The sequence below is a fragment of the Pongo pygmaeus genome, chromosome 4 (assembly GCF_028885625.2).
Source record: "Pongo pygmaeus isolate AG05252 chromosome 4, NHGRI_mPonPyg2-v2.0_pri, whole genome shotgun sequence".
Taxonomy (NCBI): Eukaryota; Metazoa; Chordata; class Mammalia; order Primates; family Hominidae; genus Pongo; species Pongo pygmaeus.
Genome location: NC_072377.2, coordinates 159590060 through 159610221, shown reverse-complemented (window position 1 = coordinate 159610221; position 20162 = coordinate 159590060). Strand labels below are relative to the sequence as shown.

General features: G+C 49.2%; 1 protein-coding gene across 5 annotated transcripts in view; it reads right to left on the bottom strand.

Annotated features, from left to right (window-relative positions):
* Window positions 1-20162, bottom strand: part of LARP1 (La ribonucleoprotein 1, translational regulator) — a 134529-nt gene that overhangs the window by 43878 nt on the left and 70489 nt on the right. For 2 of the 5 annotated variants that reach the window (XM_054487193.1, XM_054487194.1), the window contains exon 1: window positions 17355-18172. The exons of 2 other annotated variants lie outside the window; for them this stretch is intronic. In XM_054487193.1, the coding sequence (XP_054343168.1) occupies window positions 17355-17790 (436 nt within the window). In that variant the 5' untranslated portion in view covers window positions 17791-18172. Of the gene's footprint in view, window positions 1-17354; window positions 18173-20162 lie in introns of those variants that run through there. One more of the 5 variants, XM_063665301.1, reaches the window with a different exon arrangement.

Here is a 20162-nt window from a genome sequence, read left to right as displayed (position 1 = left end):
GTTTCCTCTTTGTACTTCAAGTAGTTCCAAAACCAGGCAGGAAGCTCTCAGAATCTGGCAGATGAGTGGAAAGAACACTGGACTGGGAGTTCAGGGTGCTTGTGTTTTAAATATCCTATCCCTGTGTGGCAGCTCGGTAAGTATCTTCCCCTATCTGGGCCTGCTTCCCCCAGCACAGTGCTCTGTGGGAACATGCACTTACAGATGTGTGCATGTGAATTGTGGCCCAGGCTCAGAGGCCTCAACCCCAGCGTGCCTGCAGAGAGCAGGGAAAGAGTGGAGGGCTCACAGGTAGCAGCTGGGTATGTGCCTTCACAGCCACAGTTCCTTAACCTTTCTCTCAACAGGAAACTGTTACCTTCCTTCCTAACGTGGCTTCGAGGGTTACAAAAAGATTAAGTCCCCTTGAAAGCCTATGTTTCTAAATGGAAAAAATATATAGCTTACAATACAGTGGATCCCCGCCCCCCGCCCCAGCCATAGTTTGTAAGCCATGGTCAACTGAGGCCCCAAAATAGGTGAGTACAGTACAAGATATTTTGAGGTGACAGAAGCCCCCATTCGTAGGTTTTCTCAATGAAATCAGCAATAAGCCCTTCCAGTACAAAAACTGGGCGGACTAAACTTCCAGTCATGGAGCCTTCCTTGTTCTTTATCTCAACTCTTCCCTCTTCCCAGTTGTCCCAACAGTAACTCAAAGGATAGAACAGCAAGGTCTTTAAAAAAAAAAAAAAAAAAAAAAAAAAAGAGGGGGGCCAGGTGCGGTGGCTTATGCCTGTAATCCCAGCACTTTGGGAGGCAGGTGGATCACCTGAGGTCGGGAGTTCGAGACCAGACTGACCAACATGGAAAAACCCCGTCTCTACTAAAAATACAAAATTAGCAGGGTGTGGCAGCGCATGCCTATAATCCCAGCTACTCCAGAGGCTGAGGCAGAAGAATTGCTTGAACCTGGGAGGCGGAGGTTGTGGTGAGCTGAGATCACGCCATTGCACTCCAGCCTGGGCAACAAGAGCAAAACTCCCTCTCAAAAAACAAAACAAAACAAAAGATATTTTAGAAGGAGACCACATTCACATAACTTTTATTACAATATATTGTTATAATTGTTGTATTTTGTTGTTGTTAATCTCTTACTGCGCCTAATTTACAAATTAACCTTTATCATAGTTATGTATGTATAGGAAAAAACATATAGAGGATTTAGTACTAGCTGAAGTTTCAAGCATCTACTGGAGGGTCTTGAAATGTATCCCCCATGGACAAGGGGAAGGCTACTATACTATGATCCCATTTTGTCTTTTTATTATAAAGGTGTATATATATGTATACTCTCACACACACTTGAAATATGCTATCCAACACCATAGTCACGAGCCACAATGTGGATACTGAGCACTTGAAATGTTCCTAGCCCAAATCAAGAAGTTTAAGTGTGAAACACATCACATTTCAAAAACTTAGTAAGAAGAATGTACATTTCATTATTTTTACATTATGTTAAAACAGCATTTTGAATATATTAGATTATTAAAACAGATTTTCCGTTTTTGCTTTTTAAAAAAATATGGCTACTAGAAAATTTTAATTTACGTGGCTAGCACTGGTCTAGAAAGATACACAATCCCATCAATGCTTATTATATTTATATGTGTATTTATGTTCATGTGCGTTGTATATTTGCTGGTTAGTGGGACAGATTACCAAGGAGTTGTTTTTCTTTTTGCTAAAATATATTTGGACATTTTTCTACAATGAATTGGTGTTGCTTGAGCAACCTGAAGATTTCCCCTTCAAAAGAAGTTAAAAGGCCCAACACATAGGGTATTTTCCATCCTCTTTGGTAACACAAAGCCAGACAGCCTTCCAAAGCCTGTGGAGAACCCCACCCCCAACCTTTCCTACTGACCCTAAGGCCATGCGTGAAAAACTAGAAGGTCTTTCCAGCAGGCCTGCACGTGGCCCGGCAGAGCTGAAGAGGAACATCTCTAGGGGAAGAAGAGCCAGAGCTCCCCAGCAGGATCAGTGCCTGGCTTATACCCACTTGGCTTATGTCCCCAGAGCCCACCCTGCCAGCGGAGGCAGAGTTGAGGCGTCTAGGCTGGGCCATAACAGCCCTACACAGATATCAGCAGCTCAAGATCTGTGCAAGTCCTCTCTCCCCCGCAACAGTTTTCCTGGAAGAATATGTACAATTCTGTGGTCTGGGAGAATGCAAAGCCAGATGATGTATACGGCATGAACTCTGGAGTCAGTCTGCCATGGGCTCAAACCCCAGCTACTTACTAACTACTGTGGAGGCTTGAGCAAATTAGTGAACCTCTATGAGCACCTGTTTTCTCATCCGTAAAATGAGGATTGTCACTGTAGCTAGATCCCACAGGGTTACCGTGAAAATGAATGGTAACAGTGAATAGGAGTGTGTGGTAGCTTGAAAGTTCAATAATCATGAGATTAGCAGAGGGTCTCCAGGAACTCTGGCCTGGGTTCCTGGGGCATCTGTCCTCACCAAGGCAAGCTACCCATGAGGCAGATTTTAGGACACCTGGCCAAGCCCAGAGACATGACAAAGGCTATTACTCACTGATAAGCACTGCACTTGACAGCACAGGATCCAATCCTTTTTTTTTTTTTTGAGACAGAGTCTCGCTCTGTCGCCCAGGCTGGAGGGCAGTGGCACAATCTTGGCTCACAGCAACCTCCACCTCCTGCGTTCAAGCGACTCTCTCACCTCAGCCTCCTGAGTGGCTGGGATTACCGGCGCCTGCTGCCACACCTGGCTAATTTTTGTATTTTTGTAGAGACGGGGTTTCACCACATTGGGCAGGCTGGTCCTGACCTCAGGTGATCCACCTGCCTTGGCCTCCCAAAGCGCTAGGATTACAGGCATGAGCCACCGTGCCCGGCCAGGATCCAATCCCTTTATAAAAGTTGTGAGAAATGAAGTTCTAGCCAGGAGAAACTAGAGAGTGGGACTAAAATCAGAACTCCAGTCTGGATTGCCAGACTGTGCTCCAGCAGCTTGCTCTGACTCTGCCCTAAGGATCTTACCTGAAATCAAAAACCCACAGCAGTTTCTGACAAGAAGTCAGGAAGAGAAAACCGTGACATGCAGACTCAGGGTCAAGATCAGTCCCAACCTCCTGGACTGCCCTCCCAACCATGCCCTTGCCTGTGTCTCAGGCTATTCTCTCATACCCTCATTCCACCTCTACCCTGGGGCAGGGAGGGAGCCAGGGACAGGCCGCGAGAGGTAGCCTAGGCAGGGAAGCACCTGTCCTCAGCCTGGCTTTGGAGCCAAGAGATCCAAAACCAGGGGGAAAATGCCTGCCTAAGCTACCCTTCTGATCAGGGGATAGTGCAACTAATTGTGCTTCTAGACAGTGTGAGAAGTGAGGAGGAAATATGAAATAGCAATCAGAAAGCTTCCTCTTTAAGTGGTCTAGTCTCAGGACAAAACAGCTAGTTAAAAAAAAAAAAAAATCAGGCCCAAGTCACTATGCCATCATTCCCCTCCTCTCCATCTTTTTCCTGGACTACTACAGAAGTAGTCTCCTAAGGAGTCTCCTTGCTTCCACCTTGCCTCCTCCTCCTACCTCCTCCGTCTATTTTCCACAGAACTGAGTAATCCCAAAGCAGAAATCAGGTGATATCACCTCTTCCAATGCTTTCAGAACAGGATCCAGACTCCCTAAGCTGGCCTCCAAAGGCCTCCTGTTTCTGATTCTTTGTGTCTCTCTCCCCTCATTCATACAGGCCTTGTCTCTGCTCCTTGGAGAACTCTAAAGTCATTACCACCTGGTACTTGTTATTCCTCCAGGTTAGAAGGTTCACCACCAGTCTCCTTATCAATCCTTTCTTGGCTCACCGTGAGAGGCACTCCCCAACACTTTGACTGAAGCTGCCCCCAGCTACTGCCACAAGGCCTCTAGCCACATCTTTCTCCTTTATACTCTGAGACTGATCACACAGGGTGTTTGTGCTTAATAGAGCCTTAGAGATTGAGATCCAAGATGCTATACCCATTTCGCAGATGAGGGGAGGGAAGCAAAGTCTCACTGGGGACTAACATAACTCAGTTTCACCTGGCAAGCCCATCCCTTAACTCTCAGAGAGCTTTCTATTGCTGCTCCAGGGCCTCTGGGCACAAAGCTAGGTGAGTCCTATCTCTCCATCACACTCACTCCCCCTACCTCACCTCTACTGAGTGCAACTCCTACCCTAAGGCCTTAAAGTCGTCCCCACGTCCCCACCGCCTCCTCTCATTCTTCTCCCATGAGGATGTTCCTCTGTTTGTGAGCTAGGCAGTCTGCTGTCCTTTCTCATTTTTATGATGAAATACACAAAGTCTGGGCCCATAGACCTCATGCTGGAAGGAAGCCTGGATAAAAGACGGCAAACTCAAGGGCCTACAAGAGCCAAGCTGTGGCACTCTTCACCTAAAGGGAGGCTGGGCCCTGCCATCAGATAGCAGTCATGAGAGGCCCAGAGTGGCTAGGTCTTCTCATTTTTTCCCCTATAATAGCTTTATTGACATTAATTTACATACCATGCAACCCATCCGTTTAAAGTATACAATTTGGCCAGGGGCGGTGGCTCATACCTTTAACTCCTGCACTTTGAGATGCCGAGGTGGGCGAATCACCTGAGGTCAGGAGTTCAAGACCAGCCTGGCCAACATGGCAAAACCCAGTCTCTACTAAAAATACAAAAAATTAGCCAGGCGTGATAGGCACCTGTAATCCCACTACTTGGGAGGCTGACACAGGAGAATCGCTTGAACTCAGCAGGTGGAGGTTGCAGTGAGCTGAGATCACGCAAAAAAATAAAGTAAAATACGGCCGGGCAAGGTGGCTCATGCCTGTAATCACAGCACTTTGGGAGGCTGAGGCGGGTGGATCACGAAGTCAGAAGTTCAAGACCAGCCTGGCCAACATAGTGAAACCCCATCTCTACTAAAAATAGAAAAATTAGCCGGACATGGTGGCGCGTGCCTGTAGTCCCAGCTACTCAGGAGGCTGAGGCAGGAGAATCACTTGAACCCGGGAGGTGGAGGTTGCAGTGAGCCAAGATCACGCCACTGCACTCCAGCTTGGGCAACAGAGCGAGACTTCGTCTCAAAAAAAATGAATAAATAAAAATACATAAATAAAAAATACGGTATATAATTCAGTGGTTGCTTATTGACTCTGATTTTTTTTTTTTAAAGCTAGAATTCCCTAGGTTTCTAGATAATTTTCTTGATTTTTAAATACAGATGATTACTTTAAAGTGTTTTTACATGCAAGTCAATCAAAACCTGTCAGTGGGCTGGACTGACAGGTGACTTCTGCCTTTCAGAATATAAGCCCCACCATGGCCGCAATGTGTCTTGTCTACAACTCTGAAATCTCAGGGCCTGACACCTAACACATACAGTATTCACAACTTTCTGAATGAATGAATCTGAAAAGTATTTTGCCAACTTGTAGCTGCAGAACCCTACAACAAATCATGCTCTAAACTACTGTCCCAAATATTACCATGTCAAGGAACTCAGTATCTCCTGTGACAACTGAATCCATTTAGGGGCACCATTAAAAGTTACTACTTGACTACAGGCAAAACCTACTAACCCTTCATCTCTCACCTGCCATCAGAGCTTTAGGCCAAGTGGAAAAGATCTATCAAAATTCTGTATTTCAAGACAAGCAGCATTTCCCACCACACCCCCAAGCTTTGATTCCCTGGGCAAAATAACCCTAGTTCTTCAACCATTCCTTCTTCATAGAAGGATGCATGCAGCCCAGTGAGCCAATTCTTCTAGGTGTTCCTGATTTCCTGTCTCCCACATTTCCTAGAAGCAGCATCCAGCCTCCCATACCCAACCTTGCACTCACCATTTCCAAACCCCACCCCTACACTGGGCTCCAAAACCAGGCTATTCCATCCACGTAATTGGTGTCTCTTTCTCCTACCACTGTTAATATACACGCAGAACAGGAAATACATATACAGAACAGAAAAATCAGAGAGAGCTCTGCTTCTTCAAACAACCTCAAAGCTGCAAAAAGCCATGAAAGAGAGTGGGAGAGTTTTACTGCAAAACGCCTGAGCTCATCTCTGACATTCTAACACTAGGGCATTCTCAAGCACCACAATTTGAGCTTCTCACTGTCAAGATTATGGTCCCCAGTGAGTCCTTAAATTCCACTTCAATATGGAGTTGCATGAGACAGCCTAGGGCAAGGTCAGAAAAACTGGCTCTGAGAGTTCATGTAGGCTACCTTCCTGTGTATACTCAGGACCAAACTGCAGCGATCAAGGGGCAGAGGACCCAGGACAACAGAGGAAGGCCAGCTATAGCACCTGACTTCTGTTAAGCAAATTGAAGACCTGGGCCAAAGTCAGGGCCTCAAAAGAAGAACATTCAACATTCTTACCATTACCACGTATTACTATGTGCCAGGCTCCAGTTGAGTATTTTTATATATTCACCTAGCTCACATTCATCAACGATCCTAGTACGTGGGCACTCCAGCTATAGCCCCATTTACTGAAGCCCAGAAGTTACCAACCTATCCAAGGGCACTCAGTTGGTAAATGGCTGGGCTAACTGTGACGGACTGTCCCAAGTTCATGCTCAACTACCCCATTTTACTTCTTCCTCCAGAGGTAGAGTTAAAACAGAACTGTAGTGGGAGGAGGTTCAAGTCTCAGCCTTGCTTTGAATTGACTGGAATCCTGAACAACTATTTCCTTTCTGGGCTTGAAGTACCTAACCTGTAAATGAGAGGTTTAGATTGAATGACCTCTGAGGCCCTTCCAGTTCCAAATATTCCCTCTTCTCTGAAAGGAGGAAGGGAAAACCAAGGCCCTGAGGGCACAGCAATGGAGACAGTGCTGACAACTAGGAAACTGGGCAGGATAAGCCTAACTATAGCCCAGTGTTCTCAAGAACTCAGGGTAGCAGCCTATCTGTAGGCAAATGCAAACCCACTGTTCTCAGCATAGCTGTAAAACCAGCTGATGGTTAGAAGCCTAGCCATGTGGACCTCCCCAGGAGAAGGGGAAGCCTGCCCCACTGCCCCTTCTACAACTTTCAGGGCCTCTTGTTCTTCCCACCCAGCCAGCTGCAGCAGGGGCAAGCAGGCAAGCATGAGTTCAACCAGTTCATGAGTTCAACTGTGCTTCTTCCAGCAAATGAGATGCATTCTGGATAATGCAGCCTCCTGAAGGGTCTGAGATATCCCATAAACCTCGGCCACTCTCTACCCCTAAGTGATGACAGTTAATAATTGCCCAAGATCCACATTTCAGGAATGACTTGGAAATTTGCTCCATTTTGTAATCTGGGAACCTTGCCCTAAAGGATCAAATGGGAAACCTCAAATCACCTATTCTTAACCCAAGAGGTTCTGCCATGTGGCCAGAGTCATCTTTCAAAAGGAAAAATCTGACCATGCTACTCCCCTCATATACAATCTTCGATGTCTCTCCACTCCTTCCAGCTAAAATCAGAATTCAGCACAAATTACAAGGCAGGACTGCTTACCTTACTTTCTAATCATCCATACTACAACCACAAGGAACTCAGTTCCCTGAACACCAGGGCCTTTCCTCAACCAAAACTGAGTTCTCTTTCCAGGCTTCTCAGGTGACTGCTACTCATCCTTCCCATTTCTAGAAGACTTCTCTGACCTATACTGAATTGGGTGCCCCTGCTACACTGCCAAAGAATTCCATGCTTTGGGATTCCCTACACAGCATACTCCTTACTGAATTTTTGAGTGCATGTGTTCCTTGCAGAGACTTTTTATTATGCACTGCAGTATCCCCTATGTCTGACACATGGTAAGCACTCAAAATGTAATGAATGAATGCCATTAAAAATATGCAATTAATTCATTCTTTCACTAAATGTTCACCAAGCTGCCTACTACATTGTGCCAGGCACTGCTGCAGGTACTGGGAATACAAAAGTAGTCAAGTATCAAAGTCCCTGACCCAGTGGTGATAAGAGCTAAGAAGAAAAATAGCCAGGTGCCGTGGCTCATGCTTGTAATCCTGGCACTTTGGGAAACCGAGGTGGGAGGACAGCTTGAGCCTAGGAGTTTAAGACCAGCCTGGGCAACATAGTGAGACCTCATTCCTACAAAAAATTAAAAAACTGGCCAGGCGTGGTGATGTGTGCCTGTAGTCTCAGCTACTACTCTGGAGGCTGAGGTGGGAGGATCACTTGAGCCTGGGAGGTTGAGTCTGCAGTGAGCCGTGATTGCACTGCTGCACTGCAGGCTGGATGACAGACTCAGACCCTGCCTTGTGGGGGAAAAAAAAAGAACTAAGAAGAAAAATGAAGCAGGGTAAGAGGGATGGAGATAGGGAATCCAAGGTCAAGACTTGTTAGTCTATATAGGGTGGTCTGGGAAGGCATTTCCACCACAGTGATCTGCAGGAAGAGCACTACAGAACATAAGACCCGAAGCAAAGAGTACGTGACATGTTTCAGGAAGTGAGGACTGATGCTGGAAGGCAATGGAGTCAAGAAGGGGCAAGTGATGAAAGATGAGGTCAGAGGTTAGATGGACAGAGACCTGATCAAGTACAGTCTTAGAGAACACTCTAAGGACTCTGGATTTTACTCTGCTGAGAAGTTACCAGAGAGCTTTAAGTAGGAGTGATAGGAGACCAGTTAAGAGGCTGCTGCAAAAATCTACATAAGAAATGATGATGTATGGTCCAGGCCAGCAATAGATGAGGCAGTAAAAGCATTTAGATTTGGACATAGTTTTTTGTTGTTGTTTTTTCTTTTTTTTTTTTTTTTGTGATGGAGTCTTGCTCTGTTGCCCAGGCTGGAGTGCAGTGGCGTGATCTCGGCTCACTGCAACCGCTGCCTCCCAGGTTCAAGTGATTCTTGTGCCTCAGCTTCCCAAGTAGCTGGGATTACAGGTGTGCACGACGCCGCCCAGCTACTTTTTGTATTTTTAGTACAGGCTAGGTTTCACCATGTTGGCTAGGCTGGTCTCAAACTCCTGACTTCAAGTGACCCTCCCGCCTCGGCCTCCCAAAGTGCTGGGATTACAGCTGTGAGCCACCACATCCAGCCAGGTTTGTTTTGGTTTTTTTTTTTTGAGACATGGTCTCACTGCACTGCCTAGGCTGGAGTGCAGTGGCACAATCATAGCTCAATATAGCCTCGACCTCCTGGGCTCAAGCAATCCTCCCACCTTAGCCTCCAGAGTCGCTCAGACCACAGGAATGCACCACCACACCCAGTTAATTTTTTTTTTAAAGAGATGGGGTCTCTCACTATGTTGCCCAGGCTGGTCTTGAACTCCTGGGCTCAAGTGATCCTCTCACCTCAGCCTCCCAAAGTGCTGGGATAACAGGTATAAGCCCCCACACCCAACCTGGATGCAGCTTTTTTTTTTTTTGAGATGAAGTCTTGCTCTGTCACCCAGGCTGGAGTGCAATGGCGCAATCTCAGCTCACTGCAACCTCTGCCTCCCAGGTTCAAGCGATTCTCCTGCCTCAGCCTCCCGAGTAGCTGGGATTACAGGCGCATGCCACCACGCCCAGCTAATTTTTGTATGTTTAGTAGAGGCAGGGTTTCACCGTGTTGGCCAGGCTGGTCTTGAACTCCTGACCTCAGGTGATCCCCCTGCCTCGGCCTCCCAAAGTGCTAGGATTACAGGTGTGAGCCACCGCACCCAGGCAGCTTTTTCTTTTTGAGACAGTCTTGCTCTGTTGCCCAGGCTGGAGTGCAGTGACACACTCATCTTTCACTGCAGCCTTTACCTCCCAAGGCTCAAGTGATCCTCCCACCTCAGCCTCCCCAGGAGCTGGGATTACAGGCACTCACCACCATGCTCGACTAATTTTTGCATTTTTTTTTTTTTTAAGAGATGGGGTATCCCTATGTTACCCAGGCTGGTCTCAAACTTCCAGGCTCAAGCAATCTGCCCACCTTGGCCTCCCACCCAAAGTGCTGGGGTTACAGGCATGAGGCACTGTGCCCGGCCAGGACAGTGTTTAATTGTCAAAGGATGTACTAGTACATTACATGTGGGGCCACCAAAAGACATTTACTTTTTAGAGACAGGGTCTCACTCTGTCACCCAGACTGGAGTACTGTGGCACAATCACAGCTCACTTGCAGCCTTGAACTCCTGGGCTCACATGATCCTACCATCTCGGCCTCCCAAAGTGCTGGGATTACAGGTGTGAGCCACTGCAACCAGCCAGAAAAAAAACAGAGGTGGCAAGGATGATCTTAAGGTCTTTAGTCTGAGCAATCAGAAGGACAGAGTTGCTTAACGTCTCCTGAGTCTCACTTTCCTCATCTGTGAAGTGGGAATAAAAAGAGCATCTGCTGGGCCAGGCACGGTGGCTAACACCTGTAATCCCAGCACTTTGGGAGGCCGAGGTGGGCAGTTCACCTGAGGTCAGGAGTTCGATACCAGCCTGACCAACATGGAAAAACCCCATCTCTAGTAAAACTACAAAAAATTAGCCAGGCGTGGTGGTGCATGGCTGTCATCCCAGCTACTTGGGAGGCTGAGGCAGGAGAATTGCTTGAACCCAGGAGGCATAGGTTGCGGTGAGGTGAGATTGCGCATTGCACTCCAGCCTAGGCAACGAGAGAAACTCTTTCTCAAAAAAAAAAAAAAAAAAAAAAGCATCTGCTTAGCAGATCACTTGGGCTAGAACAGGCAGGTGAGACACTCAGTAAATGGTGACTATTATACTACTTATATATATACTTATCTCTGAATTATCAAGAGCTTAAATAAATTAAGTGAAAAGCAGAGCAAAAACCATACAGAGCCTTATCTCTATCAGATCATTTATCTAGATGGCTCCTGGCTACTGTGGGACTTAATTTCCTCTGAGAAGCTTGCAACTCCATTCTAAGGCAAAGGGAAAAGGCAACTTTGAGTGACCGGAATGTGTCTTGAGAGTAAGGTGGTTACCACTAGTTTGGAGAGTAATTACAAAGTGGCCTGTAAACAAGGCCTGTCATGGAGGATTCATCTAGGTTTACTAACAGCATATCAAACTGAGATGGAGAAGTCCCACGCCATATATGACAGATCTACCAAGCTGGCTTTACAAAATTCATCTATGAAGACCCACAATCCTCCCCTCCCCACACCTAGGGCTTTGCCAGTCTAAAGGTTCAGCCAAGAAAAAAAAGGTGCCACACTAAGACTGTCCTTGATTCTGGGAAAATCCTTCAGGAAGACATCCCAGGCTATTAGCCATGGGAAGTTGGCCACTTGCCCCTGGTAACGATCACAAATAGCCCTTCTTGAAAATTCAGCTAACTCCTGATTATCCACTCAGTTGAGGAAAGGCACAGATAAACCCTCAGAGTGAGTGAGTAATTACCAATATCTGGCTTTGGAATGCAATCTTCTGAAATAAAAAAAACTTACATCTTACCTCTGTGTAGGAGGTTTTTTGTTTGTTTTGTTTTGTTTTTAAGATGGAGTCTTGCTCTGTCACCCAGGCTGGAGTGCAGTGGCACGATCCCAGCTCACTGCAACCTCCGCCTCCCCGGTTCAAGCAATTCTCCTGCCTCAGCCTCCTGAGTGGCTGGGACTACAGGCACACGCCGCCATGCCTGGCTAATTTTTTTGTATTTTTAGTAGAGATGAGGTTTCACTATGCTGGCCAGACTGGTCTTCAACTCCTGACCTCATGATCCGCCCGCCTCAGCCTCCCAAAGTGCTAGGATTACAGGTGTGAACCACCGCGCCCAGCAGGACTTTTCCAATTCATGAACTGTGCTGCCCCATGCTCAACAGCAATTTGACCCTCTAAACAACCTCAGCAGCGGGATTAGCCCCACTCTGTGAATAAGGAAAAAAGGTTAGACGAACAATCTAAGGTTACAAAGTGAGAGCAGAGAGAAGTACCCTGCCCATGTTCTAATTTAAATCCCATCACCTTCTCGCTTCACATTGATGTGCTGTTTCCCATGTTTTCACCAGTGAAGTACCAAAACTTACTTCCTTTCTTGAATCCCAGGCAAGGTAAGGCCATCCTCTCTCCTGGCCACTCCCTTAGATCACTCTGGACCAGCCAGGGAGGTTTGTGAGTCTGGACTGAGGCACCTGCTGAACCTCCAGTGGCCCCAACACCCTAATTACTCCCTTTGAGCTGTCTTGGGTTTTGCAAACAGGGGCACTCCCATCTGCCAAGCTCTCCATTTTAAAGAGGTTTTTGTAGTTTCAGGCCGGCTCCTCCTCCTCCTCCTCCTCCCACCCTGCCCACCTCCCAGAAAAGGGAATGGGTGCTCAGTAACAGCTGTTAGATTGCTTACTCCAGTTCAGGTCCCACTATAGACAGTGGGTGGGTCAGCAGAAAGACCCTGCCCCTCAGGAGGTTCAGAGTTCAAGAAGGCTTGTGACTACCCTCTACCTCCCAAAGGGACAAAAACCACCTCCTAAAAACCTTCCCCTACCTGGCAGGCACTCACTTCTGGGTTAGTATGAAACTCAAACTACCTGTGCAGAAGGAAAGGGGCCAGGCCAGCTGAAGGCTCCCAGTGAAAGCTGCCTCCCACTCTCCCCTTCAAAGGGTGTCCTAATTGTGACCTTTCCTTAGAAGAAGAGAAAGTGAATTCACACTATACTGCTTCTTGGCCTTTTGGCTAAGATCAAGTGCACAATAGGAAAAAGCCTTAAGTCTTATGTAATAGACTAACCTAACAGTTCTTAGGTGGGGGTGCACAATATATCCAGTTACACAGTTAAAAACAATCATAATACCATTATCATCTCTGACAAAATAATTTCTTAACTTAGTCAATTTTCCTCAGTTGTCATCAAAATGTCTTTGGACATTTGGTCAAGAATCAAGATCCAAACAAGATCCACAACAATGCACGACTGATGTCTCAACTTTCTTCATCTGTAACAGTTCTCCCCTTTAAAAAATGCCATTTATTTATTGGAAACAGTGTGTCTTGTAGAATTTCTCACATTTAGAAACTGAATAACTGCCTACCTCATGGCTAATTAGTCTGTTCCTGTAGCCTCATTCCCCTATAAACTGGCAGTTAGATCTATGGTTCTGTTAGATTTAGGTTCAGTTTTTATTTGGTGGAGGAAATTTTCAGGCAGTGCTGTGTGCTTTCAGACACTGTAAGGCACATAATGTCTGGCTGCTATCACCCCCAAGCCATCGACTTAGGCTCCTGAAGCCGGAAGAGTTTCTCCAGCCTCCAGAGAGCCTGGATTCCTAATCATAATGCAAATACAAAGCTACATATATAAAAAGCTCTACTTTGGTTTCTTTCTTTTGTGGGGAGGGAGTTTTAGAAAAAAATTTTTGATACTAGAAAACTTTTAAGACATTTAGACCTAGTCTAATACCTTAATTTTACAGACGAAGAAACAGAGTCACAGAGAAAGCAAAGCGTTTGCCGGTGTCCACATTGCTGGTCATGAGCACGATCAGAAGTAGCTCCTAGGGCCGGGCGCGGTGGCTCACCTGAGGTCGGGAGTTTGAGACCAGCCTGACCAACATGGAGAAACCCCGTTCTACTAAAAATACAAAATTAGCCGGGCATGGTGGCACATGCCTGTAATCCCAGCTACTCTCGAGGCTGAGGCAGGAGAATCGCTTGAACCCGGGAGGTGGAGGTTGCAGTGGGCCAAGATCACACCACTGCACTCCAATCTGGGCGACAGAGCAAGACTGTCTCAAAAAAAAAAAAAAAAAAAAAAAAAAAACTTAGCCTAGCCTATCTTAAATGCACTCAGAACACTTACATTAGGCTACAGATGGCCAAAGCATCTAACATAAAGCCTATTTTAAGCATTGAATGTCTCATGTAATTATTTATTGAATACTGTACTGAAAGTGAAAAACCATGGTTGTATGGGTACCTGAAGTACAGTTTCCAATAAATGTGTATCACTTTCCCATCAACATAAAGTCAAAAAATCATAAATTGAACCATCATAAGTTGGGGACTATCTGTACTCTCAAGTCTCATGGCACTACACGTGCACCAGACACAGCAAACTTTCAGTCCAGTTAGGCTGGCTTTTCCTCATATCCCTGAGAGCACACGTGCAACTCCCCCCAAAGAAAATCTTTACAAAAGGCAAACTAAAGAGTTAAAACTTATTTTTTAAAAATTCATCTCACCACATTCCAAAGCAAAAAATAGCTAATTCTTAAGAGTCAGCAACCTTTAAATTATCCATCCCATGCCCTTCATGTCTGTAGATAAGCAAAAGTCAAGTTTTAAGGAGACAGATCCCATACATTTCACGGAGTACTGATATAACACAAGAAAAGGAAAGATCTGCATTCACCAACCCCATCATATTACAGGTAGAGAAAACCAGAGACCCAGGGAAAAGTCCCACCAAGACCCAGAGTAAGTAACAACGTCTACCTGCCAGGCACTGGGCTAAATACACTTATCATAACAATGAATGCTCGTAATACCTCCATGAGGCAGGTGAATCATAAATACCTATTACACAAATTAAGAAGGTGAGGCATAGAATGGTTAAATAACTTGCCCAAGGAGGCACAGCTAACAAGTGGTAGAGGTGGCATTTGAACCCACTCAGTTTGACCCCAGAACATTCGCTATAATCTCTTAACTTAGACGTCTTGGATCTTACACTTAAAAGGGGTATGGCTAGGATAAGGCAAATATTTTAAACATTTAAAAATACTCTGGGGAGGGAGATCTAAAAAACCAAAATGCAAATCCCAAGACTTAAAACTACAAATGTAAGACTTGGATGCTTAAACCAGAATACAGAACCCCACAAGAAAGAAGAGATATCACGAAACATATTTTATTACTAGCTACTGCATGTGTCCCTTAAAGAACTAAAACACCAACATTTGAGCCAAAAGTAAGGCTAAAAATAGGCATTTACAGCAAGCTTTGGAAAGCTTTTAGTTTGCTTATGAGGTACTCATTTCTGTAGACTCCCAAAAACATGTGCATCACAGAACACAAAAATTCCCAAGACCACACAGCCACTCCACTAGTGTCACGTTTAAATTTGTTGAAGCTGTAAATAAAACCAGGGCTGGAAAAGCACTTCAGATATCCATGTAGGCTCCAGAGAAAGGGTCACCATCTAGCCTTACCAGACTGACAACCCAACCATAGAATTCTGTCTCAAAATGCACACAAGCCCTAACAACAGGCTTAGAGAGAGAAGCTACTGGATTAACTTGAGTCAGGCTGTCAAAACCTATTCCAAAGGTTCTAAACCAACGAGTAGACACTCTTCTTGCCTTAAGATTCCAAAAAACAATAACAGAGCAAATCTACCCTTACTCAGAATTTTGCTTTGGGCACTTAAAGCAAGTCAGCTTCTCCACTCAGAGGAAAAGGTGAGATGCCAGCCAAGCTGTCTTCTTCCCACGATCAATAACCCCAGTGACGCACACTATCAAGGGCTCCTGGACTTACACAAAATGCCAGCTCAGGCACCCAATACCACCTGATGTCATGGCTGATTTAAAACCCACAAGGCAGGTTCACCATTAGCCAAGCAGCAGCCAGGATGAGTAGCCCCATTTAAAAGGAGTGCTCTCTCCCGGGGATGATTATACCCTTTTGAGTTTAAAGAGGGGAGAAGGACCAAAGAGTGTTTTAAAGTTGTTTTCCCTCACTCTGTGGGTGGATAGGAGAGATTGAAAGAAAACGGAGGTTTCAGCACTGTCTTTTGCACAAGAGGGCTCTGGAAGGGGAAGGGGAGAAGGGGAGGAGGGGGGAAGGGGAGGAGGGAAGAAGGAAGAGAACACAGTATGAAGGACTGTTAGTAAACCCCAAATGTCCCCTCCTCCAAATGAAGCAACCTGAAAAGAAATAAAAATTGCAACATGCTGTTTTCAGGACTGGCTATTCTGGCTTCCCTGGGACTAGCAGTACTTCTACTCCTTTGACGGTGAAGACATTAAGCTCCCCCTTTATTTTTGATGGTTTAAACCAGTTAGCCGGAACCAGCTACGGCAGAAGAGGAGTTTTTTAAAAGCACCAGGGCTACGACCAGAGGCCATCATTCTAACTACAAGACAATTTTAAAACCGACCCACCACAAACGGACCCAAAACCAAAGAATGGAGACCTGCCCTATACGCCGGCCGAGAGAAGAGAGTGGGCGCCCCCCCCCCCCCCAAGCCGACGATCTATTCTCGGCAAAGGCATTACAAGAGCAGACTCCATATTCTGCACCGCCTCTCTCCCCACGCTGACACGGCTCTGCTGGGATTTCCTGCAACCCTTACCTCCCCCCGGAAAGGGGCACGGTCCAAAAGGACCAAAACGCTTAGGAGGGAGAAGGAGGACTCGCGGAGCGCCGGTCGGCAGTCACATGCCGCTCCCCGCGCGGGGAGGCACCACGTTGTCCCGGCTGCAGAGGAATGCCGGGAAGGGGGGACGCGCACACACCCGCGCCGCGCACACGCACACTCGGGCCGCGCCGCGGGCCCGCACCCGCCTGCCACCCCCAGCGCCGCGGCCCGCGCCGAACGCCGAGGCCGAGCGGCCCGCGGGCCGCCGGCGCGGCGCATGGCGCCCAACTGTCACCCGCCCGCCCAGGCCGGCCACTCCCTCCCCCGCCGCCACACGCCCCTCAAGTCGCCGCAGGCCCCTCACCCGCCTCACATTTTCCGCCAACCTCCTAACTGGCTCCCCCAGCACACTCGCCGTCGGGCTCCTTCTTAAGGCGGAAGGTGCCCGGGATCGGGGAGGGAAACCACCGAATTCGGTAACACGATGGGTTTCTCCTCCCCACAACTGACCCCTCAACCCGTCTCCAAATGGCGATTCTACCGCCCAATTTCATCTCCCTGAGAACAAAACTTGTTAACTTTTAATCTCCGAATCCGTGCGGCCGGCATGTACTCTCGCGCCGGGCACTGGGTTGCCCGTGACATATACTCATTAAACATTTACAACATGGGGACGCTCGCAACGCTACCAAAACGGGGAGCGCCGGGCGGGGTGGGAAGAGGGGCTTCCTGAGGAAGGTTCAAACCAGAAACCGTCTCTTACAGCAGCATGCCGTGGGGATCGTTTCACTGGAACCAGCGCCTACCCTCTGCCAACGAGGTAGGCCCGGACCACACCGTTGCCCACTAACCGCTGCGGCCCAGGCGGTGGCCGTAGCCTCCCGGAGGCCGGGCCCTCGGGAAGGGGCAGGTCCCTGAGTGTGCGGTGGGGGGAGGGCGCGACGACCAGGATCAACCAGGAGGCAATTTTAAAAAGTCCCGAGTCACCATGACCGGTAGCAGACCCCGGGGCCCTGGAGGTGCTGGGGGAGGGGACTCCCATGTCCCCGGAAGAGGCCCCCGGACCCAGGAGGGCAAGGAGGGAGACCCACCTGGGGGGGACTGTCCGTTCACGGTGGTCAGAACCGGCGGCAATGCGTTCTTAGTCCACGGGTTCACCTTGGGCGGGGGAGCTTCCACGAAGTCCCGGCGCCCCGCGCCCGCGGCTCCAGCAGCTCCTCCGCCAGCGCCTGGCTCGCCGCCGCCCTCCTCCCCGTCGCTGATGGCCGGGCCTTCGGCGCCGGGCAGCTGCAGCGGCCGCGGGCTCTCGCGCTCCTGCTGCCCGGTGCCCTCCTTGTGCGGCTTGGCGCAAGGCGGCCGGGGTCTCCGAGCGCCGCCGTCCGGCTCCCCCCCGCGGACGTCGTTCGCCCCGGGCTCGCCCTTGCCCTCGGGCGCCGGCGGCGGCTTCTTCCTCACCAGCCCCCCGTGCTCTTCGGCCTGCAAGAGCGGGGCGCCCCCAGGCAGCAGCGGCTCCACCTGAGTGGCCATCTGCGCGCCCGCCCCCCCCGGAGAAGCCGGGCGCGCCCGAGGCTGCCTCCCCCGCCTCGAACTTGGCTAGCAGAGCGCCCGCGACGCCTTCCTCCGGGGCGCTGGGCCCCAGTCCCTGCGGAGAAGGGTCGGGGTTCACGCGAGGTGCGGCCCCCTCCCAGTTAGATGCAGCCGCCGTAAATCCGAGGCCCACTAGCGGGGCGGGGGGGGAGGAAGGCCCCCCACTCTGCGGTCCAGGCCTCCTAGGCGTGCGTCCCCCCCCGCCCGTTCCTCGCAAGACGCCCCCACCCCGAGCTCGGCAGGCTTCTAGTCCCGTCCCTCCCTCCCCCCCGCCCCCGGGGCGGCCCGGGCTTCCCGGCTCGGGGGCTGCAGCAATATGGACGGACGGGGGAGAGGCGCGGCGAGCCGAGCAGACCACGCGATCCGCGGCGGGCGGCGGGCGGGCGCGCGCCTCACGACGCGGCGGGCGAGGGGAGGGGACGGCGCAGCGGGGGCGCGCCCGCCGGCCGGGCCCTGGGCGACGGGTGGGCAGGAGGCGGCGGGAGCGCGCGCGCACGGCTTCGCGGTCCTGCCCCTCGCCCCGCCCCTCGTCTCCGATTCCTCAGAGCACCTCCCGGGCTGGGGGTAGGGACGCTCAGACCGGACGGGGGCGAGCACGTGCCTGATGCAATTCAGGAGTTGTCGGTGGGGGCGCTGAGGGGGATAGGAGAGAAGGCTGGGCGAGGAGGGGAGGTATCTTAAAGGGCCAGCGCGTGAGAGCGGCCTCAGGTGGAGCACATGGGACCGGGCCACGCGGCCTGCCGGGCCTGCTCGTGCTCTTTAGGCTGGGTGTCAGATTCAGGGGAAGGAGCCATTAGTGTCATTCCTGACTTCTAGGAGGCCGAAGGGAGGACCCTCATCCGCCCCGAGGACGCGCCAACGCCGCCCCCTCCCCTGTGCCCGGTGGGCCTGGCCCCTTCGGTCCCCGCCCGGGTGACCTTGGTTGGGTGAGCCGTCCGCACCTCAGTGGGTTGTGCTCCGCGCCTCGCCGCCTCCGGGCCTGGCCTCGACACTACGCGGAGATGGGTTCGACTCCGGGCCTGGAAGGCGAGTCCTTAGCCCTTGCGGGCAGCGGGCGCCTAGGAAGTGGGAACGGAATTACCAAAGCCCTCACCCAGGCCAGGCCCTTCTCCCCGCCGCGAAACCTTGTATTTATGGGCAAGAAATGTCTTTTCTTTCAAGTGGATGTCGTTTTTTCCTAAAGAATTGCTTTGGGCGGAGTTGAACCGTCCCTGGATTGGACTGAGATCTGAGATTTTATCCTGGCCCTGCCCCCTTACCATCTCTGCAGCAGTGACTTCCAGCTTCGTGGGCCTCAGTTTCTCTATTGTAAAATGAAGGAGCAGTGTATGACAGCAGTTTCAAACTTCAGTGTACATTCATTCAATACTTACTGACCTCGTACTGTGGGGGCCTTGCAGGGTTCTAGGAAACGGGTTTGGTATAAACCAGGCTAACAAAGTCCCTATCCTCATGGAATTTATTCTAAGGTGGGGAAAGAGACAATAAACAAGTGATAAACAAATTATTGTCTAGTATCTATGAAGACAATAGTTAAACTGTGGTAATCAGTTAGACTAGATGAGCTACTTTTGTTTGGGTGATAAGGGAAGACTTCTTTGAACGCAGATGCCAAAGTATTAGGAATCAGGCTCGGTCTGGGACTGGACCTTGAAATCTGCGTGTCTAGCAAGATCCCTTTGGTGCTTATGACTTCACTTGGAGAAGTCCTGGCTTCTGACTGGCTGTGATCCCACGTGCTCACATAACATAACAGCCTGGAATGTTGGCCATCTCCAAAACAAGAATTAGAGCACACGACCTGCTGGATCTAGGAGAAGACTGAATGAAAAGCCTCTTGGAACTGCCCCAGCCAGCAAAGCTGAGCTGTAGGATTGTTGTAACCAGTATGGGGGAGAAGTACTGGTAGGGATAGCCAGGTAATGCCATATCTAATTCCAATTCTTGGGTTATTCAGCCTCCAAGCCTTGGCCAGCTAGCCGCACTTCCCTGGACCCCTCTCCTGGTGGAAAAATGGGGGTAAATAATGCCTGTCTTGCTTCCACCCTCTGAGCTCGTGTGAAGGGTCAAGTGAGACAATGTTAGTCAAGGTGCTGTGTAAATTTTATAGACAAGCCAGTACTTCAAAAGAGCTACCAAGGAAGGTAATGTTACTCAATGAATTAAACCAGGAATCTACTAAGTTCATTACATGTACTCTTAATCAGAAGGTAAATTATTGCACATTGCCACTGAAATGCATTATTTATTTATTTGAAGAGATGAGGTCTGTCACCCAGGCTGGAGTGCAGTGATGTGATCATGGCTCACTG